Raw genomic sequence first — 16207 nt, forward strand, 5'->3', positions numbered from 1 at the left:
TTTGAGAGACAGAGAGTGCATGAGAGGGGGTCGGGTCAGAGGGAGAAGCAGACTCCCCACTGAACAGGGAGCCCAACACAGGACTCCATCCTGGGACTCCAGGATCATGACCTGAGCCGAAGGCAGTCGCTTAATGAAATGAACCACCCAGGCACCCCAAAACGTAGCATCTCCTGACTACAGAAATCTAAAGGGAAGAATCTACAGAGAATCAATATGGGGGACCACTGGTTTTCATACTTGTTCTCCCATGTAATAAGGTTTCTAATATTCACTTTTCAGGGGTGGATAAGACTCTGCATACCACCATCCCCCATGGCCTCTAAGATTGTGGCTCTGTGTCTAGAAGAAGTATAAAACATCAGTTGTATCCTCCTGTTTTCCTTACGAACTGCATCATAAATGATTAATCTTGCCAAACCCTTTTTTGTTATTCAATATGCTGCAATCTATGTGGGATACACCAAGAAACTTGTTTTGTTTTGTTTTGTTTTTATGGTTATATTCTGATCCTTAACAAGTTCCTTTCTGGGCCCATCAATAAAATACCTGATTCACCATTTGCTTAGCCTGCTGGTTGTCCCTGATGAACACACCATTTCTCATTATTGCACGTTTATAGCATGAGAGACAGAACACTCGATAATATACAATTAAGCCAAGAAAATACAGTTGTTTTCATTAGGGAGCTTACAAAATCTTACAGATGGATAAAACCAACTAACACACATGCACACAGAGCTCCTGGAGAAGAAAAAGGTGACTGTGGTGATTTCAAGAGGTAACTCTTACAGCTTTAGCATTTTAAACCTTCCCAGCACCCTAAGGGACTTGTGAAAAAGACTCACTGGATTCAGCTGTGCTGTGGCTCCTTTCTCAGATGATTCTGTCACGGATGGCCTTGCATTACTTAGCAAAAGGTTACCTTCACTGTATTTATACAAGAAGCGAGGTATTTATACATAATCAGGAACATGCCAAAGGCTCAAAATGGAAAGTTTCTGAAATATCTCATTCTGGTTGATGACTCAGGCTTATTCAAATGCACCTGTTTCTTGAAAGCGCTTCTTGTTTATTCCGTGGGCTATTCCCAAGGCACAAAGACAGAAAGCACAGAGACATCTCTCTGGGGTGTTACCTTGTCTATTTAGATACGCTACTTGTCCCTGGGGATTTCCGAGAGAGTTCAGCATCTTTTGAGTCAGCTTTGGAGCTCCCTCTTTTTATTAGCATATTCATGAATAAACAGGATCCCTAAGACTCTCCTAATTGCCTAAAGGACCGCAGTGGGCCATCTCCTAAGCTCCGAGGGTAATCATCATCATCATCTCCAACTGTTAAAGGAGGCACTGAGCTAGGACTTTACACATATTGCCTCAAGCCTCACAACCGTAGGTACTATTATGTATAATTCACAAAGGAAGACTGATATGAGCATGTTTGCTCTAGAGCCAACATTCAGATTCAGGTGCATCTGGCTTTAAAGACTCTACTCTTTCCTCTGTCATGCTCTTAAGAAATCAGATCAGTATTCCCTGGGAGAGTTCTCTGATGCCTTTTGGATTCAGCACCACTGATAGCAACCAACCCCTCCTCCCAGCTACAGGGCAATTTCTTGGAGAGGGAAGGTGGCCAGAGCTGCTTTGCTTGAGTGGGTGAAGGTTGTTGTTAGAATCCATTGGCAGCTCTTGGCTCTCAGATGTACTTTTTTTTTTTTCAGGAAGATTTTTGGGTCGTTTCCCAGCTTTACTGAGATATAATTGACATATGTAACTTTGTGTACATTTAAGGTGTACAATGTAATAATTTCATACATATATATGTTGCAAAATGACTACAACTATCAGTTTGGTTAATACATCCACCACCTCACATAGTTACAATTTTTTGTGTGGTGAAAACTTTTAAGATCTACTCTCTCATCAACTTTCAAATATACAACATATTATTAACTATGATTACCACGCTATGCTATACATTCCCAGAACTTACTCCTCTTATAAATGGAAATTGTACCTTTTGACCACCTATACCCATTGCCCCCAACCCCACCACCCAGCTTTCAATTATTCTTAGATGTGAGTCATTGCCACCCCAAAGGGGGGGGGGTCCCTATTTCATAGCCTTGTAACTGGGATACAATTGTGTCCCAGAGTACTTAGTTCCAAGTACCAAGTACCAAGGATAAAGAATCCCATTGCTGGTTTCCTTTTACCACTAGGGGGACTCCTCTTACAAAAACAATGACCTGGTGGTGACCATGAAAATATTTAAATTATCAACTAATACAAAACAGGAAACTTTTTTCTCTCTTCTTCTACCCTTACATCTAATTAGTCACTAAGACTTGTCAACATCCCCTACCCCAGCCCATATCTCGAAAATCTATCCTCTCTGCCGTGTCCACAGCCTGGACCCTACTGGCTACCTTTCCTATCTTCCCCCTGGATGACTCTCAGAGCTACCTCAAGGTTCATCCTGCCTCCTGTCCCATCCCTCACTAACCCATCGTCCATCCTGAAGTCAGAGGGATTTGCTACAAAATCTGGTCATTGCATTCCTTTGTTTTATAACTTCACTTGGTTTCCCACTAAGTAGCAGATAAAGTGCCTTCTCTCCATTCTTATCCTCCACCCTTCACAATCCAGTCATCATAATGATTTCCTAGCAAGCCTAACACATCCTAATTCATCCTGAAACTGTAATGTGATCTTGAATAAATTATTTCACATCTATGATTTTCAACTTCCTTATCAACATAAGCAGGATAACAATTAAGTGAGCTAAACCATGTAAAAATACACCATTTCTGACCACATGACCAAATCTATATTCATGGGGGTGACAAATGCAATTTTTACGTGGAAAGAAGTGGTCAGGTGCATCCTGCTAGACCACACAACTCCAGCAACCTATCCTAAGCAATATTAACCATTGTTACCTACCCCTGCCCCCCCAAATTAAGAACTATCTCCCATGCCCCTTTCCTTTGAAATAAGTTTTATTGGAGTATAATATATATCTTGGTTTGGATTTCTCTAGACATGTACATGAAGTGAGAATTTGAGAGTGTTTTATTTGGGAGATGGCCCACCAAAATCTTGGTAGGATGTGGATAAGTGAAAGAGGAAGGGATGGGAGTCAATAAAGGGTGAATATTAAAGCAAGTACTACTGTGGGCAATTAAAACTCAATCCCACTACAGATGTCAGGAAATGGTATAGAGCATGTATCAGAGAGCAAGGGAATTGGGATATCTATAGACCACTCTAGTCCACCTGTGGTTAAGATTATTCCTAAGGGGTTTATTCTCTGACATCTCTGGGCGGTGGCTGGTAGACAAAACTGTTCTTGGGACCAGAGAAAGCCCTTACAGAGTGAGACACAATGGCCAACGACTCGGGTTGGGCCAGCATGCAATGAATTGGTGAAGCTTGAAGAGCAACAGGCAGGGTACAGCTGCGACGTGAGAATCCACTTGCCCCACATTTTTGTTAACTCTTGGCATTCTGTTTCTTTTTCTTTTCCTCTTTTCATTTTGTGGCTGTAGAGTGACAGCACATGCTTGCTAGCTGTTTTGGATATCTTCTTTGGGAAGGACCTAGTAAGTCTTTTGACCATTTTTTAACATGCGTTGTCTAGTTTTTCCTTACAGATTTTTGGATAGATAGATAGATACATACATTCATACAAGTGCTTTGTTGGACATACATATTGTAAGTATCTTATTCCAGTTGACGTCTTTCCTTTTTTCTCTACAGAATATCTTGAGGAAGAGCTATTCTTTATGATTAGTGTCTTTTGTGTTCTGTTTAGGAGATCTTTGCTCCATTCCAAAGTCATGAAGACAGTCTTCTAAGTCATCTTTGGAAGATTTATTGTGTAATCCTCTATCTTTTGGTATAGAATTCCATGAAATATTTTATGCATGCATTGTAATATGGGGTTGATTCCTTTTTCATACTTATATCCAATGGATCAATCACCATTTATTAAAAAGACATTTTTTCCTGCCGCATGGAGATAGCAACAGAAATGTGAAAGATTTCCTCCAGGGAATAGGAATAACATATAATGTTTCCTATCAGCGCTTCTGTTTTATATAGTACAGGACCACCTACCCAGAGTAATCAGGCAAGATTAAGAAATTAAAAGGTATGAGAATTGGAAAGGAACAAATGAAAGAGTCAATTCATAGATGAAATATTATATAGATAATCCAAAAGATTATACATTCACCCTATTAAAATTAATAAGAGTAGTCCTGGATACATGGTAAATATAAGAAAAACAAATGTCTATATACCAGCAACCAAAAAATAGAAAATGAAATTCAAAAATAATTTCATTTGATCACCATGAACAGCAAAATAGCTCACAGCAGAGGTGAAAATCAACATCACCACAGAGGGGAAAGACCTTTACACAGAAAGCTACAGAACATCACTAAGCAGAATTAAAAGCTATACAGAGGGATCCATCATGTTCAAGGATAAGACTCACTATTGTGAGGTTAATAGTTCTCAAAAAGGTATATACGTTTAATGCAAAATTAGTCCAAACCCCAGCAAGTGTATTTGTGGAAACTGATAAACTGATTCTGAAATTTATAAGGAAAGGAAAGAGCCAAGAATAGCCAAGAAAATGTGACCAAGGGAAAGAACAAATATCAAACATTATAAAAGCACAGTTTCCAGGACATTGTAAAGGTACATTTAAGGCGGTATGCTATTGACATAAGGTGAGCCTGACTGGGGCTCTCTAGAAGGTGAGCCCTGGCTACTGGTATTTTTTGAAGGTTCCTAAACCATTCTCATGGGCAGCCACATAAAGAATCCCTTTTCTAGCTCCAATGTTCACCTACTTTCTTTACCAGACTCCTCCCTCCTTCTTTAGTTGGAATTTGCCCCCTTACTTGTATTCTGGTACCATTTTGTTTCTTCTTTTGTATCAGGAACATTATATTCTACATAGTTAGTCTCTTTTTATAGATATTAACTACCTAAGGGCAGGAACTTTTTCTTTTATTTCTGTATGGCCTTTTTAATGTCTAATATATAAAAGATCCTAAATAAACATTTTCTAAATGGCTTAAAGAACTACTGGGTTTGGGTGGCTCGGTTGTTAAGTATCTGTCTTCAGCACAGGTCATGATCCCAGGGTCCTGGATCGAGCCGCACATCGGGCTCCCTGCTCAGTGGGGAGCCTGCTTCTCCTTTTCCCACTCCCTCTGCTTATGTTCCCTCTCTCTCTCTGTGTCTCTCTCTGTCAAATAAATAAATAAAATCTTTAAAAAAAAGAGCTACTGGGTTCAGTTATTAACATGATCTTCTCCTTCATGAACCCCAAGTTTGTGCTGGATAAAATTTAACATATCTCATGGAAGCAACCCAAATGTCCATTAATAGATGAGTGAATAAAAAAAGATGTCATATATAGCTGACCTAATATGCAATGGAATATTACTCAGCTATAAAAAAGGATGAGATCTTGCCATTTGCAACAACAGACATGGGCCTGGAGGGTATAATGCTAAGTGAAATCAGTCAGCCAGTGAAAGACAAATACCATGTGATTTCACTTATATGTGGAATCTAAAAACAAAGGAACAACAACAAAAAAAAAGCAGACACAGACCCATAAATACAGAGAAGAAACTGATGATTACCAGAGAGGAGGGGGTGAGGGATGGGCAAAGTGGGTGAAAGGAAGTGAATAGATTTAGATTAGAAATAGAAATAAGATTTCCCATTATGGAATGAATAAGCCATGGGAACAAAAGTTACAATAAAGGGAAAACAGTCAACGGTATCCTAATAACCTAAGGTATAGAGTTGTTGAATCACTATGTTGTAATCTGAAACCAATATAAATTACGCATTAACTATACTTCAGTTAGCAAGAAAGAAGAGAAAAAAAAAGACTTAGCACTTTTTTTGGGGGGGTGGGTGGTTCTCAGAACCACATACACAACCTCGCCAAAGACCAAAAGTGAAAGGTTTAAATTACTATTCTTAGTTGCTCCCTGGGGTGTTCTTGTAGTTTAACTGCTACAAGAAAGGGCTTAAAAATAACATCAAACAGGAAATACAGATAAGAAGTTTCCTTTCAGGCTAAATTGATAACATTGCAACCGTCGCATTAATTTAAAAAGTGAGTGGGCAGAATTCTTGGCATGTGCCTACATTCGACTATTTATTGTGACTTGTGATATATGCCAGGGCTTTGGCCCCCCAGCTCGTTAATCCTGCTGGTCCACAAAGATGCCAGATGGAAGGCCACAAGATTCTTATTTTTAACATGTTCTGGTTAGTTATTGATTTAGGAAGAAAAATGAGAAAAGTACATAAAAAGAGCTGAATCAAAAGGCATGTATTTCAACTTGGGTTATGATAAACAAAGCCCCCCTACAAAATCCTGGACTCCTGGTCATACTTAGGCAGTCGGAGTATCCCAGTACAGCCCATTCATTTCTGGACAGTCCCAAGTATTAGAAAGTTCTTCCCTGCCTTTGAGACCACACAGATAAAATTTAATCCATTTCACTGAATACAGATCTCAAATATTTGAACAATGCTTACCCTATCTTTGCTCTTTCTTTCTGGTTAAATGGTCCAATTTTCTGTCACTATTCTTCATGACTTAATTTGCATCTATTTCAACTTCCTGGACACTCACTCATAACATACTCCAAATAGTTCTAGAAAGTGGCATGTTACCCAGAACAGAACACAATATTCTAGGTGTGTTCAGATCAAAGGAAGTAAGATCTGTTTCTAGTATTCTTTGTTATGATTGAGTTGATTGATTTTCTACCTTAACTTTACATTCTTTGCTTTTTAATGAATTTTCAGTATAAAAACTCAAGTCTTTTTCTCATTTTGCTTCACAAGTACATCTCCACAGTCTTCTACCTGTATAATTCATCTTTTATACTGTGTATAAAAGATTTGTTTCTATTACATTTCTATTACATTTCATCTCACCAGATTTACCTCAGCCTGGGTTTTGACTCTTTGATCTAACTTACTGGCCATCTGATGAGTTTTGTTCCATCCATGAATTGGATCTGCATGCATTCAGGCCTTCATCTAAGTTGTGGACCCCAATGCACGAGGCCAAGAACTGAGTTCTCTGTCATATAACAGAGGTGACACTGATCCATTACCAAGCATCATTTGGGTGAAGTTATTCAACCAGATACAAATTTACCTAGTAGTTATTTCCTCTAGCCCATATTTCTCCAGCTCTCCCAAAAGAGAACAAAGAGGAGCTTTTCAATTACCTTGCTGACAACAATATGCACAATGTCTACATCCTACTCTCATTTGTAATAGGAGACTTAAGTCCTGGTACCCTAAGAAGTTATGATCTTCAATTCAAATGAAGGATTCAACCAAGAAGGAGGTCAACACCCAGGAGGGAAATACATTCAGTAGAGCAATGACACTACCTTTTCCATAGAGTTAGCTTCCCATCCTGTTTTTATTTGTATGTCTCACTTAATTGTCACGACCTTTTAACTTTTGTTGTTTCTGAGTAACTTAGGAATATTACTATCTATTCAGACTATCCTAACAAGTCTAACTGCCATTCCCTGGTCACTCAGAACAAGAAAGCCTCCATCGTGGGCTATCCCAGGCTCTCACATAAGGGTAAAAGGCTCCCTGAATTAAACACCTGCCAAGATTTAGATTAACAGAAAAGAATCTTGGTAGTAAGAACTGTAAACAATTTCCATTAGTATTTACATTTAAATTAATAGTTGCTAGTGAGCGGGGGTAGCAGTGCAATAGGATGACTGATTGGTTCAGCCAAGAAGGGCTATAAAGCATAACTTAGAGGTCAAGAGCAGAGGCTCTGGGTCCTATGGAATCGAAGGTTGGCATTCTGGCTCCCGTGTGGATCCTGGCTCTGGGATCTTGGAAAACTTCCTTACTAAGCACTTTGGTTTCCTCATTCATAAAGTGAGACTAATAATAGTATCTATCTTAGAGGATTGTTGTAATGCTTAAATAAAACTTAAATGTACCTAGTACACGGCACTTCAGAGTCCAGTTACCATTAATTATTGCAAACTATGCGTTCAACAAACTATCTTCCAATTTGATCTTAGCTCTTCAAGAAAGTTTACGTATAGGAAAAGATGGGCTAATTAGTTGTATTTCTATGTTGTACATTTTTGTACCATTTTAGTTACTTAGCTATAGCTAGGTATTAGACTGTAAATTCCACAAGAACAGAGGTTTTTCTCTGCTTTCTTTTTTTCTTTCATTTGGCACCTAAAACACTGGTTGGCATATAATTGGTGTTTAATTAATATTTGTTGAATAAATAAAAAATGAACCCAGCTTCTTATTTGTCAACATTCACTATCCCTTCAGATTGCTTATGTGGTTTACGTGGATAAAATGGGAAAATCTACATAGAATACTTAGCACTGCCAGACACATACTTTCATACTCGATAAATAGAAGCTATTATTATTATGTTCATATGACTCCCAAAAGGTTTACTTCAGGGAGATAAAGAGTTATGGACAGATGGAAACAAGCTATGGAGCAGATGCATTTTCTCTACTCTTAGAGCTTTCAGTCTAGTGAGGAGGCAGACAAAAATAATTAAATAAATTAAGTTGCAGGATAATAAGAGAACACAAAACACTGGGCTCTACCCAGTAAGAGAAGTAGGCAAGACTTCTCTGACAAGCTAATATCTAAATGGAGATCTAAAAATGAGTAGGAATTAGGTACATGAAGGAAGTAACAGAGAAAAAGACCCCAGATAAAGTATCGGCTTGTGCAAAGGCCCTGAGGTAGGCAAGATTTTTGTTTTCTTGGAAAAACAGAGACAAGCCAGTGTGAGTGTGAGGGAAAATGATCAACTCTAAGACCAGACATCTGGCCAGGGAGAGGACCATACAAGACCTTGCCGGCCATGCTGAGAATTTAGCTAAGGGACCAGGAAGACTTTGAATGGTTTGAAGAGCAGGGATATAATCAGATTAGATGTTTTAATAATTCTGGCTACTGTCAGGAGAATTAAAGATACACTCATATACATCACTTGCCTGTAACTCAGAAAAGCCAGCGAGGAGAGCAAGGAGTCACGGTTGAAGGGCTGCTGTGACTGGCACCGTCTCAGCGCACACACCAAGGGACTCTATCAGGACGTTAAGAAACATTATTTCTGATTGGCCAAATTAGCCACTGATGCAAGAAGACCAATTTTCTCCTCCTGTGAGGAATTCTACCTGTCAAAGAGAAAATGGAAAAGGAGAGACAGTAAGACTGCTTTGTCCCTGTTATGCCTATCAAGGTATTATTTGCATTCTCCCAGATGCCAACAGTAAAAATAGGCAGGAAAAAAACTACCTAATTTGTCTTTCTTCCAGAACACAAAGGACATTCATAGATCAACCTTGTTCTCCACAACACTGAGATGGGAAGGCAGATATTCTAAATCTTATCTCGTCCCACTCTTCTCCACTCCACTCCATTCATTCTGCAGCTGGGACACCTATCTCACTGACAAATGAAGAGACCATCAGAGATTATTGTCAGGAATAAAACTGGGATTAAAAACTAGCAATAATTTGGGGCGCCTCGGTGGCTCAGTCGGTGAAGCACCTGACTCTTGGTCTCAGCTCAGGTCTTGATCCCAGGGTTGTGAGTTTGAGCCCTGCATTAAAAGAGAAAGGAAAACAAACAAACAAACAAACAAAAACCTTAGAAATACCCGTATTAGACACCAATGGCATTGGATAGGAAGGAGCTCTCTCACAATAGCGTTCTCTTTCAATATATGTTACCCAGAAATGAATAGTCAGTGGAAGGGAGTAACTCTGTCCCCCACCCCCCCACTAGGCACACAAGACCTATCCTCCGGTCCAGTCTATATCCAACTGCTTACTGGGCATCTGAACCTGAATGGTTCATCCCTACCCCCAACTCCTTACACCGGAAACAGAAATCACGATCCTCCCCCGCTGCCTGATCCTGTTCCTCTCCCTGCATTTCCTGCCTCAAGACTGCTTTTCCTTCACTTCTTCCCCCACCTTAATCCCCACGTGCCATTAATCAGAATGTTCTCTACATTTACTTCTCAAATAGCTCTCAGATCACTTCTCGGGTCACCCCCAACTCACCCCCACGGCTTTGGGTTTTGCTTTTGCCAGCTTCAATCTGGTTGATTGCAGTGACCTCGCTCTATGCTCTTGGCCAGAGTCCAGTGCCTCCCCACCCCCACTCCATCCTCCTCTTTGCTACTAGCATCCTCCACCCAAAATATGGATTCTGTGGCTCCCTTTTTTAAATCTTTCAGTGGCCACCTCCCAAACGCAGGAAAAATTGCTAAAAAAAAAAAAAAAAAAAAAAAATTAGCGATGTACCCCTGTCCCTGCATGATATCTCTTGGCTATCATCATCTGGAATTCACCTTGCTTGTTGTGATCCAGTCGCACCAAATGACTTGCTGGTCCCCAGCACATGAGCTAGCTCCCCATTACCTCTGACATATCTCTTCCCACTCTTTCCCCAACCCAGTTCCCCTGCCATTCCTCTGACTCTCTAACCCCTCAGGAGGTGTTCCTGCTTAATGCCTTTGCACTAGCTGGTCTGTCTGGAACTCTCTTTCCCAGATACTGGCATGGCTAATTCCTTCACCTTCTTCAAGACTACCCATATGTCACCTTCTCAATGAGGTGCACCCTTGCTGCCCTATTTAAATTTGCATAACCTGGGGCGCCTGGGTGGCTCAGTGGGTTAAAGCCTCTGCCTTCTGCTCAGGTCATGATCCCAGGGTCCTGGGATGGAGCCCCGCATCGCATCGCATCAGGCTCTCTGCTCAGCAGGGAGCCTGCTTCCCCCTCTCTCTGTCTCTGCCTGCCTCTCTGCCTACTTGTGATCTCTGTCTGTCAAATAAATAAATAAAAATCTTTAAATTTGCATAACCTATTATGCCCATTGTCTGTGCCCCACTGCCTCACCCCTACCCTGCCTCTAGCATGAAAGTTCCAGGAGGGTGGGGCAGGAGCGGGGATTGTCTTGTGAAGTTCACTGAAATATCCTAGCTACCTAAAACAGTGCCTAATAAATAGTAAGTCCCAAATAAATTTTTGCTGAATAAATGGAATGCATAAATGCATGTGCAATCACGTCTCTCTTTCCCCATGTTCCTCTCTACATCTGAAATACCCTCACACATTTTACTCCCCCTCATCCACAGTCTCATTGGCACTTTTTTATTTCATACATTTCTTGTTTACCTCTTGGTGTCCCCCTCTCCCTAGGTCAGGAGATGCATCTCAGCTTATCTTTCTAGGCCGTTCTTCCAATACATACCAGAAAATAAAAGGCATTCAATAAATATGTATTGAATTCTGACCTGAATCGTGTTGTATTTCAGGCAAAGGACTGAAACATATGAATCATATATAAACTCTGACTATAATTACATAAAAGAACTAATTCCCGAGCCATACATCACCTTTGTTCCGTAAATCCTTTTGCTTAAAACGGAAGTATATCAATTTGGGTGACGGGCTGAGGCAGGAGCTAATTTTTGCACATTCTATTTTGCCAGGATTTCAGAGAATGCAATTTGGTCTTGAATAGCTGGTCTCGGACCAGATGGTTTGTATGTTCTGGTTTTTAGAATTGGGGATGCTCCCTGACTAAAAATAAATTAAGGGAAGATACAGAGCGGAAGTACTTATTATATGTAGGACATTGTGCCAGCAATTTTACATGTATTAATTCATTTCATCCTCACACCAAACTCGTGCAGGATCTATTATTATCTATATTTTACAGATGAAGAAGTTGGAGTTCAGAGAATTAAATACTGCCCAAGGTCACACAGCAAGTACATGGCATGACTGGAATTTGATCCAAAGCCTGTGCAGAACAAAACCCCAGCCCTTGACCCAGCACAGGCTGCCTTCCCTGCCACCGTGTGCCAGTTCTATTCTCAGAGTCCTCTTTCTACACATTGTGAACTCACATACTTACTGTATTGTCTTTGCATCTCTGGTGGTTTGTTCTTTTATTACCTTGCACACGGTGCAGAATGCTTTCTACAACATACCCAGGCCTTCAAAGCGCAGACCTTGGAGAAGTATAGAATCTAATCGAATTTAGTGTCGGGCGACGAGTGTCACAGAGATGCCAATCAAATTGCTGGCTGGTTTCAGGAATGTGTCCCTTTCAATGAAGTCCCTGAAAAGTCCCATCCATGCCTTTCACAGCCTGGACTGGCCAGACCTGGGTATTGAGTCTGACCCGATTGGATTAGGAAGGGCAGTGCCCCAACCCTGGATCTGAACTTTTCCATTTCCTGCTCAAGGATTTCTCATTTTCTGAGGCAAAACCAAAACAGGAATGACAAGGAAGGAAGCAGGCAGGGATGTGGGAGAGGAGAGGAGACAGGAGAGGTACAGTTTGCCGTATTATACTGTGAACAGCCAGGGCACATGCTCTGCTTTCCTCTCAGGACCGAACAGGGAACAGTCCAGTCAAAAGGCCCCTTTAAGGGGACTGTTATGGAACAGCAGGCTTGCCAAAGCACCCAGAAGCCTATTCCAAAGCGGGGGGGGGGGGCTGTATTCGATTCTGTTATAGACAACTCTTGTCATAAGATGGAGGGCAGGGGACAAAGGGCTGTCTTAGAACGAGAGGCCATACTGAGAAATGATTGCTCAGTCCACTGACTTAATTCCAGCCAGGAAAGCCATCAGTAAAGACACTTAGTAATCCAAAAGCTTAGCTGAGTAGAAAGTCATAAAGATAGCAATGTACGCGGCCCCCAAGGTCAAAAGTGGAGAATGCATGCTCGGGGGAGGCTGACAGGGCCTCCAGAAGCTTCACCTGTAGGACCTGGTGGACACCCGCAAGGACAAGGGTGAACAGAGCTCAGTCTATAACCAGAGAATGACCAATCTGTCAATCTGAGTATTGTCGGTAGTTTCTGGTTGGATGCCCCATCATTTGTCTCTGTCAGTCAGCAGTGAACTTTGGAATAAAAGGTTCGTTCAATTTTATGGCCAGGAGAGGCCTTACAGATTAATCTTAACCACCCTCTCATTTTACTGGTGAAGCTTCTCAGCCGTCTACGGATTAAGGGAATTTAACTTTCAGTTTCTATGAGAGCATCAAGTACAATAACAGAAAACATATTCTGGATTTTTCAGGGCGGTGCTGAATTTGCGTGTCCTCTCTGCTTGTCTTCTTGCATACACCTGGATTTGTCAGAGCCTGTGTCCCAACTTGGGGCTGGGGGAAATACGATCACCTTATAGCTCAGCAGATACTGTTCAGAAAATCCGGTTTGGCTTTTGCATCCATACAAGCTCATGAAGGGAAGAGAATAGAAACATGTTCTACTCCTTTCTTTTCTCATTTTTTTTTTTTTTTTTTTTTAGCTTTCATAGAAATATGTGCTTTGGGGGAAAAACTGCAAGCATATAAAGGTCCCCACTTGAGCTACTGACAAAGGGAAAGAATAGAAGGAAATACAGAGATAAATAAGGGGGAAAAAGAAGGAAACGTAGGTGGAACAAAGTGAATTAGCATTTAGTAGGTCACATAGAATTTTCAGGAATCAAATGGCTTAGGAAGGCTCTTTGAAAAGCTGATTTAAATATACCATGTAGCTAAATGGATAGAAGTTAGGGGCAGAGAACTGAGCATGAAAGATGCTGGGAAGCAAGAGGGTGGGCACAAAAGAGACCACAGCCCAAGGGACCAGCACAGCTGTGGGGAGGGGTCTCTATGTGTGAATTTCACCTGAGAGAGAAGGGTGCGTGGGGTGACGGGCAGAGTAGGCTAGCCTCTCTTCTGGACTCTGCTGGCTGCACCCAGAGTAGGAGGGAGTTCCTCAGAGCGTCCCCTGGGGTCGAACAGCAGCCAAGGTTGCAAAGCCCCAGGTGAAGAAAAGAGGAAGGACACTTCTTTGAGGAAAGAAAAGAAAATCCGCAATCAACCCAGGAAATTTAAGAAAACAAAAGAGAAAAGCGAGCCTTTGTCTGAGGCAGAGCTCTCTGTTTACACTAAACAGAAACAAGCACTAAATTGCGGGCACTGCCTTTCTCCTTCCTTATTCTTCCTTCACACACTGTGGAACTGTGCAAACATCCGGATCCTAAAAGGACATTAAATATTGGTTGATGGAGTCCTAACATCCAGAACAACCCAGAAATATTTACACTGGCTGCCTGAGAAACTCTGTCATACTAAAAGCATTGTGAGTCAAGTATTCCTCAGTTAAAGAAAATAATCAGAACCTCTGAACATTTCCTAAAAAACTGTATTTGGCCCCGAAATTCAAACAGTGATTTGAGAACGCTTTTCACGTGTTCTTGGCAATTTTTTTGCATAGATGCTGTAAGAAACAAAAGGCTTTGTTACCAGTTAAGGAAAGATATATTTTTTTTCTCTTTACATTAACTTCCTTTTCTCTACTTAAACAATAAAAAGAGGTGTGCGTTGGGGCCCCTGGTTGCCTCAGTTGGAAGAGTGTCTGACTCTTGATTCAGGGGTCATGAGTTTGAAACCCATGCTGGACATAGAGATTACTTTAAAAAAAAAAAAAAAAAAGAGGGGTGTGTTCGAGCTCGCTCACCGCCACGTAAGCCTTGTGCCCTGATAGTACCTTTCTCTCACAGAGCTGTTCCTTTTATCGCATACTTAGCGACTCTTTTTTTTTTTTTTTAAAGTGAATGCTGACTCCTCCCTTTTACAGGAAACAATGAGAGTTGCACCACAGAAGAGCTGCAACGGCCCAAAGGGAGATTGGAGGAGATGCTGAAGCTTCAGAGCTAAGAAATTTGAGTTGGTACATGGAGATAGGGCCTGTGCACCAGCAATCTCTGTCCCTCTAAGTTCTGAAGAGGGCCACTGAGCACCTAGCTTGTTTGGTTCCTGTTTCTTCTTGTACTTCTTTGTCCCATTAGAGGCTCCATACGAGGGAAGGGAAAATTACAACTCCTCTGCTTCTAATCCAGTCGGGTCAGACTCAGTGAATGCCCAATTCTGGCCAGTCAGTCCAGGCTGTGAAAGGCATGGGTGGGTTCCTGTGAGTGTGTGTGTGTGTGTGTGTGTGTTGCATGTGGACCCACCCGTTGCTGTTCGCTATGGACAGAATTACCATCTTTGTAAATGTGCCTCTCCCCAGATAGCTACATTATTAACTAGTTGGCCAGCAACCTCCTATACCTGTAGTATCTTTAAAACCCAAGCATGTAGCAAAATGCTTACTACCGAGTAGGAAGCGCATGGATTGCTTTTTTAAAACAGCCGTGAAGGAATGAATTCTTTGTTCCCAATTGAGCCTGCTTGGAGTCTCTACATCAACCTGCAGGCCCTGGAACACTGTTCTCCACGTGGTTATCCAAACTGCTATTGTTTGATTTGGGAGATGGTCTCCTTTTCACACTCTGGGTATATACTGAAATATAAACAGGGACATTTTACTTCCTCTGTATATTTTGGGTTCTAACCGTTCATATATTATGTCAGGCCTTTCTTTTCTTTCTGATCCCTCCAGGACAGAACATTATTCCATCCTGTGAGCAACAGCTGCATGGACTGCAACCCCGCAGAGAAGAAGATTTTCATGGCCAGATGTGACCCTCTATCTGAGACTCAGCAGTGGATTTTTGAACATATTAATATGACTGTTTTAGAAAAATTTAACCACCATGCCAGCTCCTAGGAAAAAGGAAGGAGGGAAGAATGAGCGATTACCTACAGATTATAAAAACTGAATTTCAGCCAGCATCTGGGTCGAAGGAGTCAGGAATAACATTTCCTAGATCCAGGAAGCCTGGTTTCAAGATTTGTAAATGCCACGTCAAAGTAGGTTGTCCTGCAGAAATTCCTGCATCTGAAGAAATTGGCCGAGAACCTCACCAGCTGCGTCTGAGAACTTGAGACTAGCAGTGCCCTTGCTGGCCAAGGGCAAAGATTATTTAAGGACTTTTCCAAACAACTGCTGAGTTAATAAATCCTAGCATTTCTCAGGTCAAATCCTGCAGTAGTGAGTAGCTATGAATGGATCCTATTAACTGGGTGGGAGGGGGGCGAAAATAGAGTGCATGACTGCTCCAACAACCCGAGGAAACCACAGGTTTAGAACTAGCCACGCTTAAGGGGTGAGCTGTCCTCTCTGGTGCCATTCTCTGACTAAGAACGGGTTAAGCAGGTTTAAC

At 41.4% G+C, this 16207-nt stretch overlaps 1 protein-coding gene across 1 annotated transcript in view; it reads left to right on the forward strand.

Moving 5' to 3' along the window:
- GALNTL6 (polypeptide N-acetylgalactosaminyltransferase like 6) overlaps positions 1-15711 on the forward strand; it is a gene marked incomplete at both ends in the record, with an annotated part of 1173146 nt that extends 1157435 nt beyond the window's left edge. The window contains one exon of the mRNA XM_080796997.1: positions 15544-15711. Within this exon, the coding sequence (XP_080653123.1) occupies positions 15544-15711 (168 nt within the window). The remainder of the gene's footprint in view (positions 1-15543) is intronic.
- Between the last annotated feature and the right edge of the window lie 496 nt (positions 15712-16207).

The sequence above is a fragment of the Martes martes genome (genome assembly GCF_963455335.1).
Source record: "Martes martes genome assembly, chromosome: 2".
NCBI classification, from domain to species: Eukaryota; Metazoa; Chordata; class Mammalia; order Carnivora; family Mustelidae; genus Martes; species Martes martes.